A 21707-nucleotide genomic window follows, 5' to 3' on the forward strand; every position below is an offset into this window, starting at 1 on the left:
GCAGCATTCTACCTCCAAGCTATACCCCCAGCCTATTTCTTTTTCTTTTCTTTTTTCTTTTTTTCTTTTCTTTTCTTTTTCTTTTGGCGGTACCAGGGATAGAACCTAGGGGCACTGTACCTCCAAGCTACACTCCCAGCCCTAGTTTTTTTAGTCTTTTATTTTTGAAACAGGGTCTCATTGAGTTGTAAAGAGCCTGGCTGAGTATCTGAGGCTGATTGCAAACCACAATCCTCTGGTCTCAGCCTCCCAGATGCTAGGATTACAAGTGTGCGCCACCACATCCAGCCTTATTTTTATTCTTTATGTTGAAACAGGGTCTCACTGAATTGCAAAGGGCCTCACTAAGTAGCTTAGGCTGTCCTCAAACCGCAATCCTATCTCAGCCTCCCAAATGCTTGGATTAAAAGCATGTGCCACCATTACCAAGCTGAACTACAACTTTTGACTATCACATTTGAAAGCCTTCCCAATCCTAACAATATAATGAACTATACAAGAGGATAAAGCAGCAAACCCACTATTTAAAAATAAAAAAGGATACTGTGTATCATTTTTAGAGAGGTTTGGTAATCTTCCCAGCTCCTTAGAAGCTTCTGATATTACTGATTTTTTTAAAGACTATTTTTTAGTCTTTATTTTTTATTTATTTTATTTATTTTGGTTATACTGGGGATGGAACCTTTCTGCCTCTGGGCTACCCTCCCAGACCTATTTTATATTTTATTTGGAAACAGGGTCTCTTAAGCCAGCAAGGCTGGCTTCAAACCTGCACGATCCCTCCTGTCTCTGCCTCCCAAGCGCGGGGATTACAAGCGTGCGCCACCATACCTGACTGTTATTACTGATTTTGACCAACAAGTCTATCATCTATTAAAGAATTATAATATTGCCGGCAAACATTTCTTCACATTTTTTTTTCTTGTACTGGAAATTGAACCCAGGGGCATTGTAGCTCCGAGCCCTTTTTATTTTGAAACAGGGTCTCATTAAATTGTTGAAGGCCTCACCTAATTACTGAAGCTGGCTTCAAACCTGCAATCCTCCTGTCTCAGTCTCCCAAGCATTGGGATTACAGGTGTATGCCACTACACCTGGCTCTTTCAACAATTTTGGTTAGGCCCATTACCAGCTAATCATAAAAAAGGTTTTAGAAAATTTTATTGCTTTACAATGATTATTCTGTGTAAGAAAAGTGGTTTCATGGATTCTGAAGCCAGATTGCTTGGCTTTGAATCCTTACTCCTGTACTTACTGGCTACAAGCCTTTGAGCAGGTTATTTCACCTCTCTTTGGTTTTTCTCATTTACAATGTAACAATAATAGTACTTATATGATATTATAGAGATTAAGTAAATTAATATTTGTAAAGCACCTAAAATCATGCCTAACTTATAAGTATTATTATTCTTTGTGGGAATTGAACCCAGTGGCATTCTACCTCTAAGCTATACCTCTAGTCCTTTTTATTTTGAAACAGGGTCTCACCAAGTTGCTGATGCTGGCCTCAAACCTGTGATCCTATTTCAGTCTCTCAAGTATTGGGGTTAAAAGCATGTGCCACCATACCCAGCTCTATAAGTATTATTGTTATTATTATTATTTTAGGTACTGGGGATGGAATCCAGGGGCATTCTACTCCTGAGCTACATCCCAGTCTTTTTTATTCTTTATTCTGAAACAGGGTCTCTCTGATTTGCAAAGGACCTCACTAAGAAGCTGAGGCTATCTGTGAACCATTATCTTCCTGTCTCAGCCTCCCAAATGCTGGATTATAAGCGTGCGCCACCATGCCTGGCTGTGTAAGTATCATTAAAAAAACCAAGAACTCTTAGTAAATATTCAGCCAATCCCACATTCAAACAAAGAACATAGAAGACTGTTCTAAAAGATGACTGACAACAAGAGATCCTCTTGTAAAGCTGTTTTGTCTTTTGTGTGTGATACTGGGTTGAACCCAGTGGCATTCTACCTGTGTTACACCCCCAATTCTTTAAAAAAAAAATTTTTTTTTTTTGAAATAGGTTCTTGTTGGGTTGTTGAGAGTCTTTCTACTTGCTCAAGCTGACTTTAAATTTATGATCCTCTTGTCTTAGCCTCCCAATTACTGGGATTATAGGTGTGGGCCACCATGCCCAGTTCTGTTTTGTCTTTTTAAATACTATGAACCTGGCATCATTACAATATAATTGATCTCAGAGGAAGCCTTTAAAAACTTATTTGAAGCTGGGCGTGGTGGCACACGCTTGGAATCCCAGCATTTGAGAGGCTGAGACAGGAGGGTCATGGTTCGCGAACAGCCTCAGCTACTTAGGTGAGGCCCTTTGCAACTCAGACCTCGTTTTAAAATAAATAAAAAAGCCGGGCATGGTGGCGCACACTTGTAATCCCCGCGCTTGGGAGGCAGAGACAGGAGGATCGCGCAGGTTTGAAGCCAGCCGCGTGCACTGGTTTAGGAGACCCTGTTTCCAAATTTTAAAAAATGTAAAAATAGGTCTGGGAGTGTAGCCTGGAGGTAGAAGGGTTTCCAGGAACCCCAGTACCACCAATAAATAAATAAATAAATAAATAAATAAATAAATAAATAAATAAAAAATAAGGCCAGGGCGTGCAGCTCAGAGGCAGAATGCTCCTGGGTTCCATCCCCAGTACTGGAAAAAAAAAACTTATTTGAGAAAGGGATTATATTAAAACATTAATAGGAGAAGATATCTTTATTTCATTCTTAGGTAATGAAATAAATGGTGATATTTCCTAGTATGAATAGCAAGTAGTAGAGTTGGGGAATTCTTGCCTCTTTGTCCATGCCAATTACATGAACTCAAAGTACAAAGCAAATAGGTAGGCATCAAAAAGGATAGTGGCTTTGTATTATCTACCTTAAAATTTCAAAGTTCCAGGAATAAATATGGGTCAAGCAGGCTTTTGTTCCTTTTCCTTGAGTTTGTTGAGCTAAATAAGAAATGTTTACCTAAGCCGAGGGCAGTTCTGACCTAGAGCATTCAGGATGGCATCTGTGATGTTGGAGCAGCCAGAGGCACAGAGGGACTGTAACTTATGGCACCCTCTGCATATAGTAATGAGACCTTCATCTGTGATTTGCTAAAAAACAAGAGCAAAAAAAAAAAAAAATCCATGGATATTAGTAACTTAGCAGAGGAAAAAGAAGGAAAAAATAATACTTTTTGAAAATAAACACCAAAAAGAAATCTGGGCAGGTTTAATATCAATCAGATAGCAGAACTAAAAGAAACTGAACATAGTTTGTTTCTTCCTTCCATCCATTCTGATTTGTTTTGCAAGAAAATCTGGTTTCATTTCTGGTATAAAGCAAAGAAGCTATAATGAGATTTTTTTAACCTAATAAGAATGGGAATAGCATTGAGTATATTATAGTATGGCTTTAACTAAATGTTAAAAACTAGAAAACAGACAAGAATGAGTGTGTGTGTGTGTGTGTGTGTGTGTGTGTGCGCGCGCGCGCACGCGTGTGTGATACTGAGGATCAAACCCAGGGATATTCTTCTACCTCTGAACTATACTCCCAGCCCTATTTTACTTTTATTTTTTGGTGGTACTGGGGGTGGAACCCAGAGGCCTTCTACCTCTGGGCTATACTCCCAGACCTTTTTTATACTTTCTTTGGAAACAGGGTCTCACTAAGTTGCTGAGAGCCTCACTAAGTAGCTGAGGCTGGCTTCGAACCTGTGTGATCCTCCTGTCTCAGCCTCTCAAGAGCGGGGATTACAAGCGTGCACCACCACACCTGGCTCCCTATTTTACTTTTTAAATAGTTGCTGAGGTTGGCCTTGAACCTGCTATCCTCCTTTCTTAGTCTTCCAAGTACTAGGATTATGGGCATGCCTGGCCGTAATCTCTGTTTAATCAAACAATGTCCTTAAATTCCAAGAACTGAAAAAAAACCCTTTTAATATCCAGTGTTTATTTTTGTGGTACTGGGGATGGAACCCAGAGGCCTTCTACCTCTGGGCTACACTCCAAGACCTTTTTTATTTTTTGTTTGGAAATAAGGCCTTGCTAAATTGGTGAGCGCCTCATTAATTTCTGAAGCTGGCTTCAAACCTGCAATCCTCCTGTCTCAGCTTCCCAAGTACTGAGATTACAAGCATGCACCACCACACCTGGCTCAATATCCAGTGTATAAATCAGTATCATGCAAATGAAACAAACATTGATAAAAAAGAAATTGAACCAGGAGTAGTGGCACATATCGGTAATCCTAGTACTTGGGAAGCTGAGACAGGAGGCTAGCAGGTTCAACGCCAGTCTCAGCAAGTAGACAAACTCTCAGCAACCTAGTAAGGCCGCTTCATAAACAAATATTACAAAGGGCTAAGGGTGTAGCTCAGAGGTATAAAGTCCCTGAGTTCAATCCCCAGTAGCACAAAAAGGAAAAAAATATGCTAAGGAAGATACATGATTTACTATGAGGATAAAATAATGAGATCTATTCAGATATAGAAGTACCCAAAAAAGTACCACACAAACGTGATGTAATGCATTACTAGATAAGCCAGAAATCAAACATGTAGATATAGTGGGGTATTTGAATTTGTACTACATAAAACCAGAAAAATATTGTAGAGCTGTGCTGCCCCTTTTTTATGTTTTGAAGTCTAGCTCAGTGTAGGTGGTACATTTCTACAGTCCCCATTTCTCAGGAGGCTGAGGTAGGAGGATTGCTTGAGCCCAGAAATTCAGGGACACCATGGGCAACACAGTCGAGACTGCCTCTTAGGAAAATAAAAATCTACAAGGGAGTACTGAAGAAAGTCATACTGACAATACCTTAGTTAAAAATTAAAAATAAGAAAGCCAGTTGTGGTGGCATAGCATGCTTGTAATCCCAGTACTTGGGAGGCTTGAGACAGAAGGATCCCAGGTTCTTGGCCAGACTCAGCTACTTAGTGAGGCCCTCTGAAACTTAGTGAGACCCCGTTTCAAAATAAAGAATAAAAAATTGGGCTGGAAATATAGCTTGGAGAAAGAATGCCCCTGGGTTCATTCCCCAGTACTAAAAAAAAAAAAAAAAAAAAAAAAAAAAAAGCGCAGGCTTATAATCCAAGTACTTGGAAGGAAGGCTGAGACAGGAGGATCACAGGTTCAAAGCCAGCCTCAGCTACTCAGCGAGGCTTTCAACAACTTAGTGAGACCCTATTTCCAAATAAAATATAAAATAGGTCTGGGAATGTAGAAGGCCCGGAGGTAGAAGGCCTCTGGGTTATATCCCCAGTACCACAAAATAAACAAACAAAGCAAAATTTACAAAAAAAATTTTTTTGTGTGGTACTGGGGATTGAAGCCAGGAGCATTCTACCTCTGAGCCACACACACCTCCAGCCCTATTTCTTATTCTTTACCTTTTTTTTTTCCCCAATATTGAAGATGGGACACAGGGGCATTCTACCTCTGAGCTATACCTCCAACCAATTTTTTCTTTTTTATTTTGAACCATGGTCTCACTGAGTTGCAAAGGGCCTCACTAAGCAGCTGAGGCTGGCCTCAAACCTGCTATCCTCCTGTCTCAACCTCCCAAGTACTGGGATTACAAGCATAAGCTACCATGCCTGGTAAAATTTACTGCACTTTTATGTTTTCAAATCAGTCAAGAAAGGAAAACAATCAGGTTTCCCTTTAAGTTAATGTTGAGCAGAACATAAATTCTCATTAATACTGAGAATCATTTCATCACACTGTAGAAAAGAAATGCCTCCCACCTTTTTCGTGTTACTGTGGATTCTACCTCTTAGTTAAACTTCCACGCCAATTTTATTATTTATTTTGAAACAGGCTGGCCTCAAACCTGTGATTCTCTTGTCTTAGTTCCCAAGTACTGGGATTATAGGTGTGTGCCACCATGCCTGGCAGAGAATGACTCTTGTACTAAGATTTTGGTGAAGGAAAACAACAAAATACACTTATAAAGAACTGGTTCTTGTTTTTCTTTTTTGGTGGTACCGGGGATGGAACCCAGGGGCCGTCTACATCCGAGCTACACTCCCAGACCTATTTTATTATTTTATTTGGAAACAGGGTCTCTTAAGCCAGCTGAGGCTGGCTTCGAACCTGCGCGATCCTCCTGTCTCAGCCTCCCAAGTGCGGGGATTACAAGCATGCCACCACGCCCGGTGAAGAACTGGTTCTTTATGCTTACAAACTGTGATTCCTGTCTGAAGAATAAGTAAAACTGGCAAATAATAGTTGTGATATTTGTGAATTTACATGTACATGTAATATACATGTATAGTGTGTATATGGGTATACATAGTGCAAACACGTATACATATATGTCCATACACATATTGTTTGAAGCTTCCCAAGAATAATTTTCTTCTGGAACTCTAGATGATAGTTTGATATTTATAACTGTTGTATTTGCTCTTCCAGGATAAACACACATCGTTTGAAGCTTCCCCAAAACAATTTTCTTCTAGAACTCTAGATGGTAGTTTAATGTTTAACTGTTGTACTTGCTCTTTCAGAATAAACATTGAGTTTTATAGATATACTTAGGCAAATTTTGGAAGTCAGAACTATAGCTATGAGCATACACATGCATGGACGTGCACACACACACCAAATTACAGTGAACGGATGGTCAGAATTAAAAGAAGCAAAGCTAGTATGGTTGTGCATGTCTGTATTCCCAGCACTTGGGAGGCTGAGAAGGGAGGATCACTTGGGCCCAGGAGTTTAAGACCAGCCTGGGTAACCTAGTAAGATCCCAGCTTAAAAAGAGGAAGGAGCTGGGTATGGTGGTGCACACTTGTAATATCCCAGTACTTGGGAGGCTGAGACAGGAGGATCGCAGGTTCTCAGCCAGCCTTAGTGAGGCCCTCCACAACTTAGTGAGACCCTCCTGTTTCAAAATAAAGAATAAAAACAGAGTCTCAGTAGGGTGATGAGAGTCTCACTACTGTTTTTTGTTTGTTTGTTTTTGTAGTACTGAGGATGGAAACCCAGGGGCATTCTTCCTCTGAGCTACACCCCTCAGGACTATTTTTTTATTTGAGGATCTCACTAAGTTGTGGAAGGCCTCACTGAGGAGCTGAGGCTAGTTGTGAACCTGTGATCCTCCTGTCTCAGCCCCCCAAATATTGGGATTACAAGTATGTGCCACCATTCCCAGTTGGGATTGTAATTTTAAATAGTAAAGTTTACTTTTTCTTTTTTTTTTGGGGGGGGGGGTCCTGGGGATTGAATCCAGGGGCATTCTATCTATGAGCTACACCTCCAGCCCAATTTTTTATTCTTTATTGAAACAGGGTCTCACTAAGTTTCAGAGGGCCTAAGTAGCTGAGGCTGGCCATGAACCTGTATCCTCCTGTCTCAGCCTCCCAAGTACTGATATTATAGCTGTGCACCACCACACCTGGCTCTTCAAGTTTACTTTTAATAAGTAGACAAGATTTTCCTAAGTAGGTAAGACTTGTGTTTACTACATCCCTAGCCAGATCTTTTTTTTTTTTTTTTTTTTGTATTTGTGTGCTGGGAGAGGGTACTGGGGATTGAAACCAAGGGTATTCTACCTCTGAGCTACAGCCCTAGCTCTTTTTATTTGAAACAAGGTCTTGCTAAATTGCTGAGTAATGGGTCTCAAACCTGCAATCATCCTGTCTCAGTTACCAAATTATTGTAATTTTTTTGTTTGTTTGTTTTGGTGCTGGGGGTTAAACCCAGTGGCATTCTACCTCCGAGCTACACTGTTGGCCCTATTTTATTTTGAAACAGGCTCTCACTAAATTGCAGAGGGCCTAAGTTGGTGAGGCTGGTCATGAACCTGTGATCCTCCTGTCTCAGCCTCCCAAGTATTGGGATTACAAGTGTGAGCCATCACACCTGGCAAAATTATTGAGATTACAGGCATGTACCATGGAATCTGGTTTCTGGCCACTGATCCTGATGAAATTCTTAACAGTATTACTGAAAGGAATTACTAATACTGAAGTATTATAAAAAGGGATGCTTACTAAGCAAGTCTGTAAGTTCAAAGTCACCAGTTCAGGACAATGTGCACCTATGTACTTGAGAGCTTCATCTTCTAGCTACAAAGATTAAAAACAACAACAAAATGATTACTGACATTGTTTTGAAGGAGAAAGATTTAATAATGTACAGATTCAAAATGCATTCTCGATATTTACGTTTCAAAGGAACAAGAAATAATAAACTTCGATCACACAATGATATAATTTCTATTATTATTAGTATTATCAGTATTTTTAAAAATCAATTCTCACCACACTCAATTCATATTATTACCAAATAAAGGAAAAGATGATATCAACACTGCTTAGTGTTTATGGATTTTACTTCTGATAAATTAGATGTACTTCACAGTACTCTGTGGAGAGATTAGGTAGCTAAAATGATTTTTACACTTCTATACCCCTATTAAAAACAAACTTTTTCTATATCTCCTTTTAAAAAACAAACTTTTGGGAGAAAGAGCAAAGAAAGGAATCTACAGAATCTACAATGTTTATCAGCTGCTGGAAGATTAGTGGCATGCTTTCAGTGCTGAGAACATATGGTAAGTAATTGATTATAATGATACATTCCAATCAATATTTTTCTGAATCCCATAAATAACCAGAAGCTCAAGCTGTTGTTTTAAGGCACTCCAGACATTCAAAGCAGTCTTTTAAACAACAATACTTCTCCCATCATGGTAAAAGAATGAGGGTGTTTTTAATAAAATATAAGGAATGGCTTTAGTAACCATTAATAAAATAAGGTAGAAACCAACCCCACTGCTGGGCGTGGTGGCACACGCCTGTAATCCCCGTGCTTGGGAGGTGGAGACAGGAGGATCGCGCAGGTTCAAAGCCAGCCTCGCTGGCTTAAGAGACCCCGTTTCCAAATAAAAATATAAAAATAGGTATGGGAGTGTAGCCCAGAGGTAGAAGGGCTTCCAGGAACCCCAGTACCACCAAAAAAAAAAAAAAAAAACCCCACAAAAAACAAAAAACAAAAAAACAACCCTACTTGTCAGCCCCTCCCCCCAAGTACTGGGGATGGAGCCCAGGGGCATTTTACCTCCAAGCTATAACTCCAGCCAGGATTTTTTTTTTTTTTTTTGCAGTACTGGGGATGGAACCCAGGGCCATTTTACTTCCAAGCTATACCCCAGTCTTATTATTATTATTATTATTATTATTATTTTTTGTACCGGGGATGGAACCCAGGGGCATTGTACCTTCGAGCTACACCCCCAGCCCTATTTTTTAGTCCTTTTATTATTTATTTATTTATTTGGTGGTACTGGGGTTCCTGGAAACCCTTCTACCTCCAGGCTACACTCCCAGACCTATTTTTTATATTTTTATTTGGAAACAAGGTCTCTTAAATTAGCGAGCCTGGCTTTGAACCTGCGCGATCCTCCTGTCTCCACCTCCCAAATTCTGGGATTACAAGGGTGCGCCACCATGCCCAGCTCCTTTTATTTTTGAAACAGGGTCTCAATGAGTTGCGAAGGGCCTTGCTAAGTAGCCAAGGCTGTCAGCTAACAGTGATCCTCTGGTCTCTGTCTCCTGAATGCTGAATGCTGGGATTATAAGCGTGTGCCACTATGCCAGGCTCCCAGCCCTATTTTTAATTCTTTATTTTGAAACAAGGTCTCATTAAGTTGCATAGGGCCTCACTAAGTAGCTGAGGCTGGCTATGAACTATGAGACTCCTGCCTTAGCCTTCCAGGTACTGGGATTACAAGCCTGTGCTGCAACGCCAGGCTTTGTTAGTCACATTTTAAACCCATCATTTTTTTTTTTTTTTTTAAGAAAGGGTTTCCGAGCCAGGCATGGTGGCTCACGCTTGTAATCCCCGCACTTGTGAGGCTGAGACAGGAGGATCGCACGGGTTCAAAGCCAGCCTCAGCTACTTAGTGAGGCTCTCAGCAACTTTGTGAGACCCTGTTTCCAAATAAAATATAAAAAAGGTCTGGGAGTATAGCCCGGAGGTGGAAAGCCTCTGGGTTCCACCCCCAGTACCACCACCACCAAAAAAAAAAAAAAAGGACAGGGTTTCCCTTTGTCATCCAGGCCTTGAACTCTTCTTTATTTTTATGGTAATGGAGATATGAACCCAGGGGCATTCTACATCCAAGTTGCCCTCCCAGGAATTTTTTAACAGTTTACTAAATTGCTGAGGCTGGCTTTGAAACTGTGATCCTCCTGTTTCAGATTCTCTAGTACTGGGATTATAGGTGTACTGTCATCGTGCCCAGCATAATACTTTTTTAAAATATGTCTACCCCTGAGCTATTTCCCCAGACCTATTTTATTTTTCATTTTGAAATAGGGGCTCACTACATTACCAAGGGCTGACCTCAAACCTGTGATCCTCCTTTCTCAGTCTCTTAAGTACTGGGATTGCTGGTATGTGCCATCACTCCCATCTATAGAGTAAATTATTATTATTATTATTATTATTATTATTATTATTATTATTATTATTATTTGGTGGTACTGGGAGTAGAACTAAGGGCCTTCTACCTCCAGGCTACACTCCCAGACCTTTTTTATACTTTATTTCTTTATTTGGAAACAGGGTCTCACTAAGTTGCTGAGAGCCTCACTGAGTAACTGAGGCTGGCTTTGAACCTGTGCGATCCTTGTGACTCAGCCTCCGAAGCACTGGGATTACAAGCGTGCGCCACCACGCCCGGCTAGTGTAAAATTTTTAATGACAAAATAGGTTGGATTTGTGATGTGACTGGTAGGAGATAAGCATCAACATTATAAAATGCAGGTTGCTGTATGTTAAGGGAAACTACTAGTAGTTGAGCAAATGAAAATTTTCAAGACAGTGTTTTTTGCTTATCCAGTTCAAAGTATCAGACAGTTAAGAAACCTCCTCTTTAGTACAAATTAAACTGCATGAAACCCTTTATTTTTATGGGGTAGCCTTAGTATGGGCTTATTTTCCCACTTTGCCCCTCCCTCAATGTATCTCTGGTCAGCTGTTATACTTATTCTTTGATTCTAAGGAAAATGTTTTCTTTTTTTTTTTTCTTTTGCAGTACTGGGGATGGCACCCAGTGGCATTCTACCTCCAAGCTACACCCCTGGTCCTATTTTTTAGTCTATATATATATATTTTTTTTCTTTTTTTTTTTTTCTTGGTGGTACTGGGGATGGAACCCAGAGGCTTTCTACTTCCGAGCTATACTTCCAGACCCATTTTATATTTTATTTGGAAATAGGGTCTCACTAAATTACTGAAAGCCTCACTACTAAGTAGCTGAGGCTGGCTTCGAACCTGTGCGATCCTCCTGTCTCAGCCTCCCAAGCGCGGGGATTAAAAGTGTGCGTCACCACGCCCGGATATTGTCTTTATACTTTTTGAAACAGGGTCTCACAGAGTTGCAAGGGGCCTTGCTAAGTAGCTGAGGCTGTCCTGGAACCACAATACTCTGGCCTCTGCCTCCCAAATGCTGGGATTACAAGTGTGCACCACCGGTGGCCTTAACTTTTGGTAAGATGTGTCTCTGGTCAGTAATACACGTATCTCACATTTCCCACAAGACACATATCTTGGTGAAGCTTAGAAAGAGCTCATGGTTCCCACTTTCCACAAGCACTAACTAGATGGAGTATTACCTGTGTGCAGCCCTTTAAGAATAAGGCCTTGAGACCTCCACAGCCTCTCACTAGTGCTTGAATGCCATCCTTGGTTACTTGGTCACACCAGGAAATGTTCAACTGCTCCAACAGCGGACACCCCTCACTTAGGATAAAATAAAATGAGACAAGCAAATCACTACACCCAATTCCAAAGACACCAAAGTTTCGTCTTTGTGCCATTCATGTTGGACCATAGCTCATTCATAAATACATACATACATACATACAATAATTTGTGTGTGTGGTATTGGGAATCGAATCCAGGGACATTGTATCTGAGCTACACCCACAGCCTTATTTTATTTTTTATATTGAAACAGGGTATCACTAAGTTGTTGAGATCCTTGCTAAATTGCTGAGGCTAGCAGTGAACCTGTAATCCTCCTATTTTAGCCTCCCAAGTATTGGGATTATAAGGGTGTGCCACCACCACACTCAGCTCCTATTTTACTTTGTTTGGAAGCAGAGTATAAGTTGCTGAGGACCTTTCTATGTTGCTGGGGCTGACTTTAAACACGAGATACTCCTGTTTCAGCCTCCCAAGTACTGAGATTACAGGTATGCCTTAAACACTGGCTCATGTGAGACTCTATCACTAGACTCTATCCATTTAACCAACAAACAAAAAGCACAACATTGTTTTCCAGATAAATAGGAAATGGATATAAAGTGATTTGGTTCAAGTTTATAGACCAATTAGTAGAGTCCAGATTCAAACCCCAAAACTTCATCAAGTAATTCTATTAGTGTCACAGTAATAATGAGGACTTTTAATGATTATGGTCCCATGTCCTAGTTGTACTTAATGCATACTGAGGATTGTACTTGGGAAGCTGAGACAGGACATCTGACAGTTCCAGGACAGCCTTGGCAACATAGTGAGACCCTCAGTAACCTAGCAAGATTCTTTTTCAAAATAAAATGGGCTAAGCCGGGTATGGTGGTGCACACTTGTAATTCCAGTACTTGGGAGGCTGAGACAGGAAGATCTGGGTTCATGATAAGACTCAGCTACTTAGTGAGGCCCTCGGCAGTTTAGTGAGACCCTATTTCAAAATAAGGAATAAAATTGGGCTGGGGATATAGCTCAGAGGTTATATGCCCCTGGGTTCAATCTTCAGTACTGCAATAAATAAATAAAATAAAATAGAATAAAATAAAATGGGCTAAGCAGGGCGTGGTGACACACACTTCTAATCCTAGTACTTGGGAGGCTGAGACAGGAGGATCATACAGGTTTGAAGCCAGCCTCAGCTATTTAGTAAGGCTCGCAGCAACTTAGTAAGACCCTGTTTCCAAATAAAATATAAAATAGGTCTAGGGGTATAGCCTAGAGGTAGAAGGCTCCTGGGTTCCATCCCCAGTACCATGAATATAATTAAATAAATGAATAAATAAAATGGCTGGGGGTGTAGCTCAGAAGTAGGATGCTCCTGGGTTCAAGCCCCAGTAACACACACACACAGCTAATATTTCAATCATTTGTGTATAAATTGTACTACTTTGTTCAGAAATCCTAGTTGCTTCTAGTTATTTCTCTAGACCATACTATGTCATTATAATACCGAGAGAAATCTACCCCAGAGCTCTATCCGCCCCCCTCCCCCCCGCCCCCGGTACTGTGGATTGAGCCCAGGGGCATCTACTTCCAAGCTACACCATGAGGCTGATTTCTTATTCTTTATTTTGAAGTAGGGTCTCACTAAGTTGTGGATGGCCTCACTAAGCTGAGGCTGACGGTGAACCTGTGATCCTCTTGTCTCAGCCTCCCACATATTAGGATTATAATTGTGTGCCACCACACCTGGCTTAATTTTTAGTTTTTGAAACAGGGTCTTACTAAGTTACTGAGGGTCTCGGTAAATTTCCAACACTGGCCTTGAACCTATAATTTTCCTGTTTCAGCCTCCCAAGTACTGGGATTATAAGCATGTACCACCACACCTGGCATTTAAGAACATATATGTTGCTGGGCGTTGTGGCGCAGGCTTATAATCTCAGTACCTGGGAGGATAAGATAGGAAGATTGTAGGTTTGAAGCCACCCTCGGCAACATAGTGAGGCCCTCTGCAACTTAGTGAGACCCTGTTTCAAAATAAAGAATTGAAATAGGACTGGGAGTATAGCTTGGAGGTAGAATGCCTCTGGGCTCAACCCCCAATATCACACGCACACACAAGAATGTCCAAAATAACTGTTTTGCTTATTTATTTTACTTACTGGTACTAGAGATTGAACCCAGTTGCATTCTATCTCCAAGCTATACCCCCAAATCCTATTTATTTGCTTATTTTTATAGTACTGAGGATTGAACCCAGGGTTATTTTACCTCTGAGCTATACTTCCGACCTTTTTATTTTGAAAAAGGGTCTTGTGAAGCCGGCTGTGGTGGCAAATGCTTGTAATACCAGCATTTGGGAGGCTGAGACAGAAGCATCACAGGTTCCCGGACAGCTCCAGTTACTTAGTAAGGCCTTTTGGAACACAGTGAAACCCTGTTTCAAAATTAAGAATAAAAAATAGGGCTGAGGGTGTAGCTCGGAGGTCAAATGCTCCTGAGTTCCATACTAGTATCCTCCCCATCCCCTGCCAAAAAAAAAAAAGAGGATCTTGCTGAGCTAGGTGTGGTGGCACATGCTTGTAATCCCAGCATTTGGGAGGCCAAGACGGGGATTTCAGTTCCAGGACAGCCTCAGCTACTTAGTGAAGCCCTCTGCAACTTAGTGAGACCCTGTTTCAAAATAAAAAATAAAAGCCGGGTGTGGTGGCACATGCTTGTAATCCCAGCATTTGGGAGGCTGAGACCTGAAGGATCGCGGTTCACGGACAGCCTCAGCTACTTAGTGAGGCCCTCTGCAACTCAGTGAGACCCGGTTTCAAAATAAAGAATACAAAATAGGGCAGGGGGTGTAGCTTGGAGGTCAAATGCCTCTGGGTTCTATCCCCAGACCTGCAAAAACAATAAATAAATAAATAAATAAATAAATAAATAAATAAATAAATAAATAAATAAAATAAAAAAAGAATAAAAATAGGGATAAGGAGGCCGGGCGTGGTGGCACACGCTTGTAATCCCTGTGCTTGGGAGGTGGAGACAGGAGGATCGCGCTGGTTCGGAGCCAGCCCCACTGGCTTAAGAGATCCTGTTTCCAAAAAAAAATATAAAAATAGGTCTGGGACTGTAGCCCCGAGGTAGAAGGGCTTCCAGGAACCCCAGTACCAAAAAAAAAAAAAAAAAAAAGAGGGCAGGGGGTGTTGCTTGGAGGTAGCGTCCATCCCTTTCTAAAAAAAAAAAGAAAGAAAGAAAAACCGGGCATGGTGGCGCGCACTTGTAATCCCAGCATTCGGGAGGCTGAAACCTGGAGGATCGCAGTTCATGGACAGCCTCAGCTACTTAGTGAGGCCCTCTGCAACTTAGTGAAACCTGGTTTCAAAATAAAGAATAAAAAATAGGGCAGGGGGTGTAGCCCGGAGGTCGAATGTCCCTGGGTTCCACCCCCAGACCCACAAAAAAATAAAATAAAATAAAATAAAAGAAAGAAAGAGAGAAAAAGAAAGGAAGGAAGGAAGGCAGGCAGGCAGGCAGGCAGGCAGGCAGGCTGGCTTGATAAATTCTTAAGGGTCTTGCTAAATTGCTGAGGCAGGCCTTGAACCTGTGATCTTTCTGTCTCAAGTGTTCAAGTATCAGGATTATAGGTGTATGGCACTACACCCAATTGCTGTTTTATTTTTTACTTTGAAACAGGGTCTCAATAAGTTTCTGAAGGACCTTGCTAAATTGCTGAGCTGGCCCTGAACTTGCAATACTTTTATCTCTTTCTCTCAAGTGTTGAGAATACAGGTGTGCATCACCATGACTGACTCAAGAAAGGTTTTTCTTTGTGGTTTTTTTTTTTTTTTTTGGTGGTACTGGAGATTGAACCCAAGGGTATTCTACCTCTGAGCTACACCCCCAGCCCTATTTTTTATTCTTTATTTTGAAAAAGGGTCTAAGTTGTAGAAGGCCTCAAATAAGTAGCTGAGGCTGGCCACGAACTTGAGATCCTCCTGTCTCATCTTCCCTAGTATTGGGTTTATAAGAGTGCACCACCACACCCAGCTAAGAAAGTAGATATTAATGGGCATGGTTATTTTAAGAAATTTACCTCAAAATAAAACAAAACACAAGAAAAAAATAAATTAAAATATACAGAAAAGAAATTTACCTCAGAGCTTTGAGAGACATATTTGTTATTGATGTACAGGAAGCCAAGTCAAGATGCCTAAGTTTGGAACAGAACTTGCTAAGGCTAGTACACGTACTGAAAATGGAGAAAGGAGAAAAATAATGAATAAAATAAGAATATATCTTTACTATATTATACACCCTTATTAGTAAACCACACACACAGCTTAGAATTATTATTATTTTTTGTGGTACTGGAAATGGAACCCTGGGGCATTCTACCTCCAAGCTACACCAACTAGCCCTATTTTTTTTCTTCTTTATTTTGAGACAGGGTCTCACTGAGTTGCAAAGGGCCTCACTAAGTGGCTGAGGCTGTCCTCAAACTGAGATCCTCCTGTTTCAGCCTCCTAAATGCTGGGATTACAAGTGGGTGCCATCACGCCCGGCTTGAACTAATATTTTTATTCCCTCCTAAAAGCAGCTATAATGGCTGAGTGTGGTGGCACACGCTTGTAATCCCCGCGCTTGGGAGGCTGAGACAGAAGGATTACACAGGTTCAAAGCCAGCATAAGCTACTTAGTGAGGCTCTCAGCAACTTGGTGAGACTCTGTTTCCAAATAAAATATAAAATAGGTCTGGGAGTATAGCCTGGAGGCAGAAAGCCTCTGGGTTCGACCCCTAGTACCACCAAAAAAATAAAAATAAAAAAAAATAATAAAAGCAGCTATAAACCTTGGAATCTTTCACATTTCATGAAGAAAAGGTAGAAACCCATTCACAAAGAAGAAAGGCTATGCTACATATGAAAATTGATATCGGAGGAAGATGGTGCTTGACTCACATTTGGAATTATTAACAGCCATTAAAAACAAAGTACTTACAAGCTCTAAAATATCTACCTGTATTTTGCAAATCCAGGAACATCAGAAAGTCAACCAGTTCCTGCTATTATATGGTCCAACAGGAGGATCCTCTGTCTCTACTCTTCACTTAAATGTCTAATTAAGCTGGGCATAGTGGTGCAGACTTGTAATCCCAGTACTTGGGAGGCTGAGACAGGAGGATCACAGGTTCGCAGCCAGCTTCAGCTACTTAGTGAGGCCCTCCACAACTTAGTGAGACTCTGTTTCAAAATAAAGAAAAAAAAATAGGGCTGGGAATGTAGCTCAGAGGTAGAATGCCTCTGGGTTCAATCCTTGGTTCCACCAAAAAAAAAAAAAAAAAAAATCAATTCAAGATAACCTTTTATAGGCAGGTGTGCTGGTATATGCTTTGTAATCTCAGTACTTGGAGGCTGAGACAGAGGATTGCTGATTTAAAGCCAGACTCAGCAACTAGTGAGGCTCTCCCCAACATAGTGAGACTCTGTTTCAAAATAAAGAATAAAATCAGGCTTTGGATGGATCTCAGAGGTAAGAATGCTCCTGGGTTTGCGGGGCGTGGTGGCGCACGCTTGTAATCCCCGTGCTTGGGAGGCTGAGACAGGAGGATCGTGCTGGTTCGAAGCCAGCTGTGCTGGCTTGAGAGACCCTGTTTCCAAATTAAAAAAAAATAGGTCTGGGAGTGTAGCCCGGAGGTAGAGGTAGAAGGGCTTTCAGGAACCCCAGTACCACAAAAAAAAAAAAAAAAAAAAAAAAAAGAATGCTCCTGGGTTCAATCCTCAGTACCAAGCCAGAAGTGATGGCACACGCTTGTAATCCCAGCACTTGGGAGGCTGAGACGAGAGGATCACAGGTTCTCAGCCAGCCTCAGCTACTTAGTGAGGCACTCCTCAACTTAGTGAAACCCTATTAAAAAAAAATAGGGCTAGGGGTGTAGCTTGAAGATAGAATGCCCCTGCATCCACCCCTAGTACCCCCCCCCACACACACTCAATCCTCAGTACCACACACACAAAAGAATTGCAATGGTTAAACTGGGAGTGGTAGGGAGGTTCTCAGGCTCAAGGATAGCTTCTGTAAGTAATAAGACTCTCAACCTAGCGAGACCCCGTTTCAAAATAAAAATAGGGCTGGGTCTGTAGGGGTAGAATCCTCTGGGTTCATTCCCCAGTACTACATGCATTAAAAAAATTGTAATGGCTAGATTCTTCAATACAATATTGATAGAGTGGTTATTTGCTGGGCGTGGTGGCGCCCGCTTGTAATCCCTGCACTTGGAAGGCAGAGACAGGAGGATCGTGCTGGTTCGAAGCCAGCTGCGCTGGTTTAAGAGACCCTGTTTCCAAATAAAAACATAAAAATAGGTCTGGGAGTGTAGCCCGAAGGTAGAAGGGCAGAAGGGCTTCCAGGAACCCCAGTACCACAAAAAAAAAAAAAAAAAAAAAAGTGGTTGTTTGCCTTAGAGAAAATTATTCAGCCTTTTATCATTAAGTATGATGAAAGTAGGTTTCCCATAGATGCCTTTAATCAGGTAGAGAAATTTTCCTTGTACTTACATATTTATCATAAATAGGTGTTGGATTTTGACATGTGCATTCTCTGTTCCTAATAATATATTAGTTATTTATTTTGTGTAACAAACTGCTCTAAAGTAAATCAACTTAAAACAGTATTTAGTACCTCACAATTTTTGTGGTGAGGATTTCCGGCAGCTCAGCAGGGTACCTCTTGACTTTAGGGGTCTTCACAAGACTCTAATCAAGGTATTGGCCACTGGTTGCCATCATCTCAGAGCTTAACTGGGTTTATGTATATTTTTTTCTTTTTTTGCAGTACTGGGGGTGGAACTCAAGGGCATTCTAACTCCGATTGACACCCCAGCCCAATTTTTTATTTTCTATTTTGAAACAGGGTCTCACTGAGTTACAAAGGGCCCCACTAAGTACCTGAGACTGTCCGTGAATCGTGATCCTCTGGTCTCAGTCTCCCAAATGCTGCGATTACAAGCGTGGGCCACCATGCCCGGCTGGTTTATGCATATTTCTAAAATCAGTCAGATGGTTGTTGGCAGATCTCAGAGAATTTAATTCCAAAGTCATTCATGGTTTTGGTAGGTTTAAAGACCTTGCTAGCTATTGGCTGGGAACTTCAGATCCTAGTCATGTGGGCCTATCTACAGAGGTGCAACAGGGCAGCTTGCTTCTCTGAGAACCAGAAACCCAAGAGGAAGCAAAGCAAAACACAGACTTTATTTTTGTTTGTTTTTTTGTTTTGTTTTGGGTTTTTTTTTTTTTTTTTTTTTTGGTGGTACTGGGGTTCCTGGAAGCCCTTCTACCTCCGGGCTACACTCCCAGACCTATTTTTACATTTTTATTTGGAAACAGGGTCTCCTAAGCCAGCGCGCGCAGCTGGCTTGGAACCTGCACGATCCTCCTGTCTCTGCCTCCCAAGCGCGGGGATTATAAGCGTGCGCCCCCACGCCCGGCAAAACACAAGACTTTTGTAACATAATCCAAAAGTACCATCCAATTTCTTTTGCAGTGTTCTATTGTTATTTTTACAAGGGGCACAATACCAGGAAGTGTTGAGTATTTGGAAGCCATCTATCTGAAATAATGGTGTTGTTCTTGTCCTTTATTCCAGAGGTCAGCAATCTACATATGGCTCAAGGGCCAAATCTTGCCTACTGATTATTTTTATATGGACCACAGCTAATAATGGTTTTACATTTAAAAATGGTTCAAAAAGAATTCTACTTTGTGATATGTAAAAGCTATATGTAATCCAATTTTTTGTGTATGGTGCTAGGTACTGAACCCAGGGACATTCTACCTCCAAGTTACACCCTGAGCCTTTTTTATTTCTTATTTAAAAACAAGGTCTTGCTAAGTTGCATAGGCTGGCTTTGAACCTCTAATTCTCCTGTCTCAGCCTCCCAAGTACTGGGATTACTGGTGTGTGCACCACCATGCCTGACTATGTTGACACCTTTTTTTTATGTTGTCCCATAGGTTTCTGAGGCTCTGCTATTTTTCTTTAATCTTCTCTGTGTTCAAATAGGGTAACTTCTTTTTTTGTTTGTGTGGTAATGAAGATTGAACCCAGGAACATTTTACCTCCGAGTTATATACCACTAGCCCTTATTATTTTTTATTCTTTTTTTCCTCCCAGTACTGGAGATAAAACCCAGAGGCATTCTACCTCTGAGCTATACCTCCAGCCCTATTTTTTATTCTTCATTTTGAAAAAGGGTCTCACTGAGTTGTAAAAGGTCTAAGTAGCTGAGGCTGGCCATGAACATCTATCCTCCTGTCTCAGCCTCCCAAATGCTGGGATTACAAGTATGTGCTACCACGCCCAGCTTTATTTTTCTGAATCAGGGTTTCACTGAGTTAGTGCGTACTGGCCTTGAACCCACGATCCTACTGTTTCAGCCTTCAAAGTACTGGGATTACAGGCTTGCACCAACAGGCCCAGCTGTTGGAAACTCAGTGATATTAAAGCAGAGTCTTGCAGCTGAGAAAAAGGGGGAAATGATGACAGAGCCATGGCACATGAGGGAATTCTGAAGGGTTATAGAAATGCTACACACACACACACACACACACACACACACACAGGTGTTTTGGGGGGCACTGAGGATTGAACCCAGAGGCAAGCTACACCCCAAGCCTGATTTTATTTCTTACTTGGAAACAGGGTCTCACTAGGTTGCGGAGAGCCTTGCTTATTGCTGAGGCTGGCTTTGAACCTGTGATTCTCCTGTCTCAAACTCCCAAGTACTGGGATTAAAAAGTGTGCCATCACGCCCAGCTGAAATATTCAATATTTTGAATGGGGTGATGGTTATATAGGGTTACCCAGCTGCCAAAAAATATTGAATTACATTTAAAATGAATGCACTTAAAAACATCTATTACCAACCCCAAATTTACTGTCTTATAAGAACAGCAGTTAGTAAATGATTTCTAGAATGCTGCAAGAGGATGTCAGCAAATCCTATCACAGAAACCAACCAGAACGATGAATGAAATTGTCAAAAACAGCTATTTTAGAGCTCAGAGACTAAAGTACTTACACAGCGGTAGTTTCTGTACACCACTTAGATTTAGTACTTCTGTGTTCCTCAACGTATAATACTTACGCATCTGTAGTCTTTGTACACCCGTTTAGATTCAGGACTTCAATGTTCCTACAGTTTTGTGCAAAGGTCCTTTATGGAGAAGAAACAAAATAAAAGGTTTCAAATGAAATGGGAGGTCACAAGCATAAAACATAATAAAGATGTTATTACTGACAATATTAACTATCGGTACCTATGATGATGATATTATTATTATTATTATTATTATTATTATTATTATTAGTAGTAGTAGTAGTAGTAGTAGTAGTAGAGGGGACTGAACTCAGGACATTCTATCTCCGAGCTATACCCTCAGCCCTATTTATTTATTTATTTATTTGTTTGTTTGTTTGTTTGGTTTTGGTGGTACTGGGGATGGAATATAGGGGCATTCTAACTCTGAGCTCTACCCCCAGACCTATTTTATTCTTTACTTTCAAACAGGGTTTCACTAAGTTGCAAAGGGCCTCACAAACTGCTGAGGCTAGCCACAAACTATGATCCTTCTGTCTCAAACTTCCAAGTACTAGGATTACAAGCGTGTGTCACATCTGGCTTCCAATTTTTATTTTGAAAAAGGGTATCTCTAGGTTGATGAGAACCTCACTACTTGCTGAGGCTGTCCTCAAACCTTCAATCCTCCTCACTCAGCCTCCCAAGTACTGGGATTACAAATGTGCACCACCATGTCCAGATAGTACCTGTGAAATTATGATATAAAAAATATAGCCAGGCACAGTGATGCACACTTGTAATCCCAGCACTTGAGAGGCGGAGACAGGAGGATCACACAGGTTTGAAGCCAGCCTCAGCTACTTAGTGAGGCTCTCAGCAACATAGTGAGACTTTGTTTCCAAAAAAGTATAAAATAAGTCTGGGAGTATAGCCC

At 41.1% G+C, this 21707-nt stretch overlaps 1 protein-coding gene across 4 annotated transcripts in view; it reads right to left on the minus strand.

Annotated features, from left to right (window-relative positions):
• The window catches only part of FBXL20 (F-box and leucine rich repeat protein 20), a gene marked incomplete at both ends in the record, with an annotated part of 102115 nt that overhangs the window by 13878 nt on the left and 66530 nt on the right, over positions 1-21707 (minus strand). For 2 of the 4 annotated variants that reach the window (XM_080712524.1, XM_080712523.1), the window contains 5 exons: positions 2972-3102; positions 7992-8066; positions 11622-11748; positions 15851-15946; positions 20840-20908. In XM_080712524.1, the coding sequence (XP_080568650.1) occupies positions 2972-3102; positions 7992-8066; positions 11622-11748; positions 15851-15946; positions 20840-20908 (498 nt within the window). The remainder of the gene's footprint in view (positions 1-2971; positions 3103-7991; positions 8067-11621; positions 11749-15850; positions 15947-20839; positions 20909-21707) is intronic. The other 2 variants (XM_080712525.1, XM_080712526.1) reach the window with 1 other exon arrangement.

This window comes from Muscardinus avellanarius (genome assembly GCF_963383645.1).
Source record: "Muscardinus avellanarius genome assembly, chromosome: 16".
Taxonomy (NCBI): domain Eukaryota; kingdom Metazoa; phylum Chordata; class Mammalia; order Rodentia; family Gliridae; genus Muscardinus; species Muscardinus avellanarius.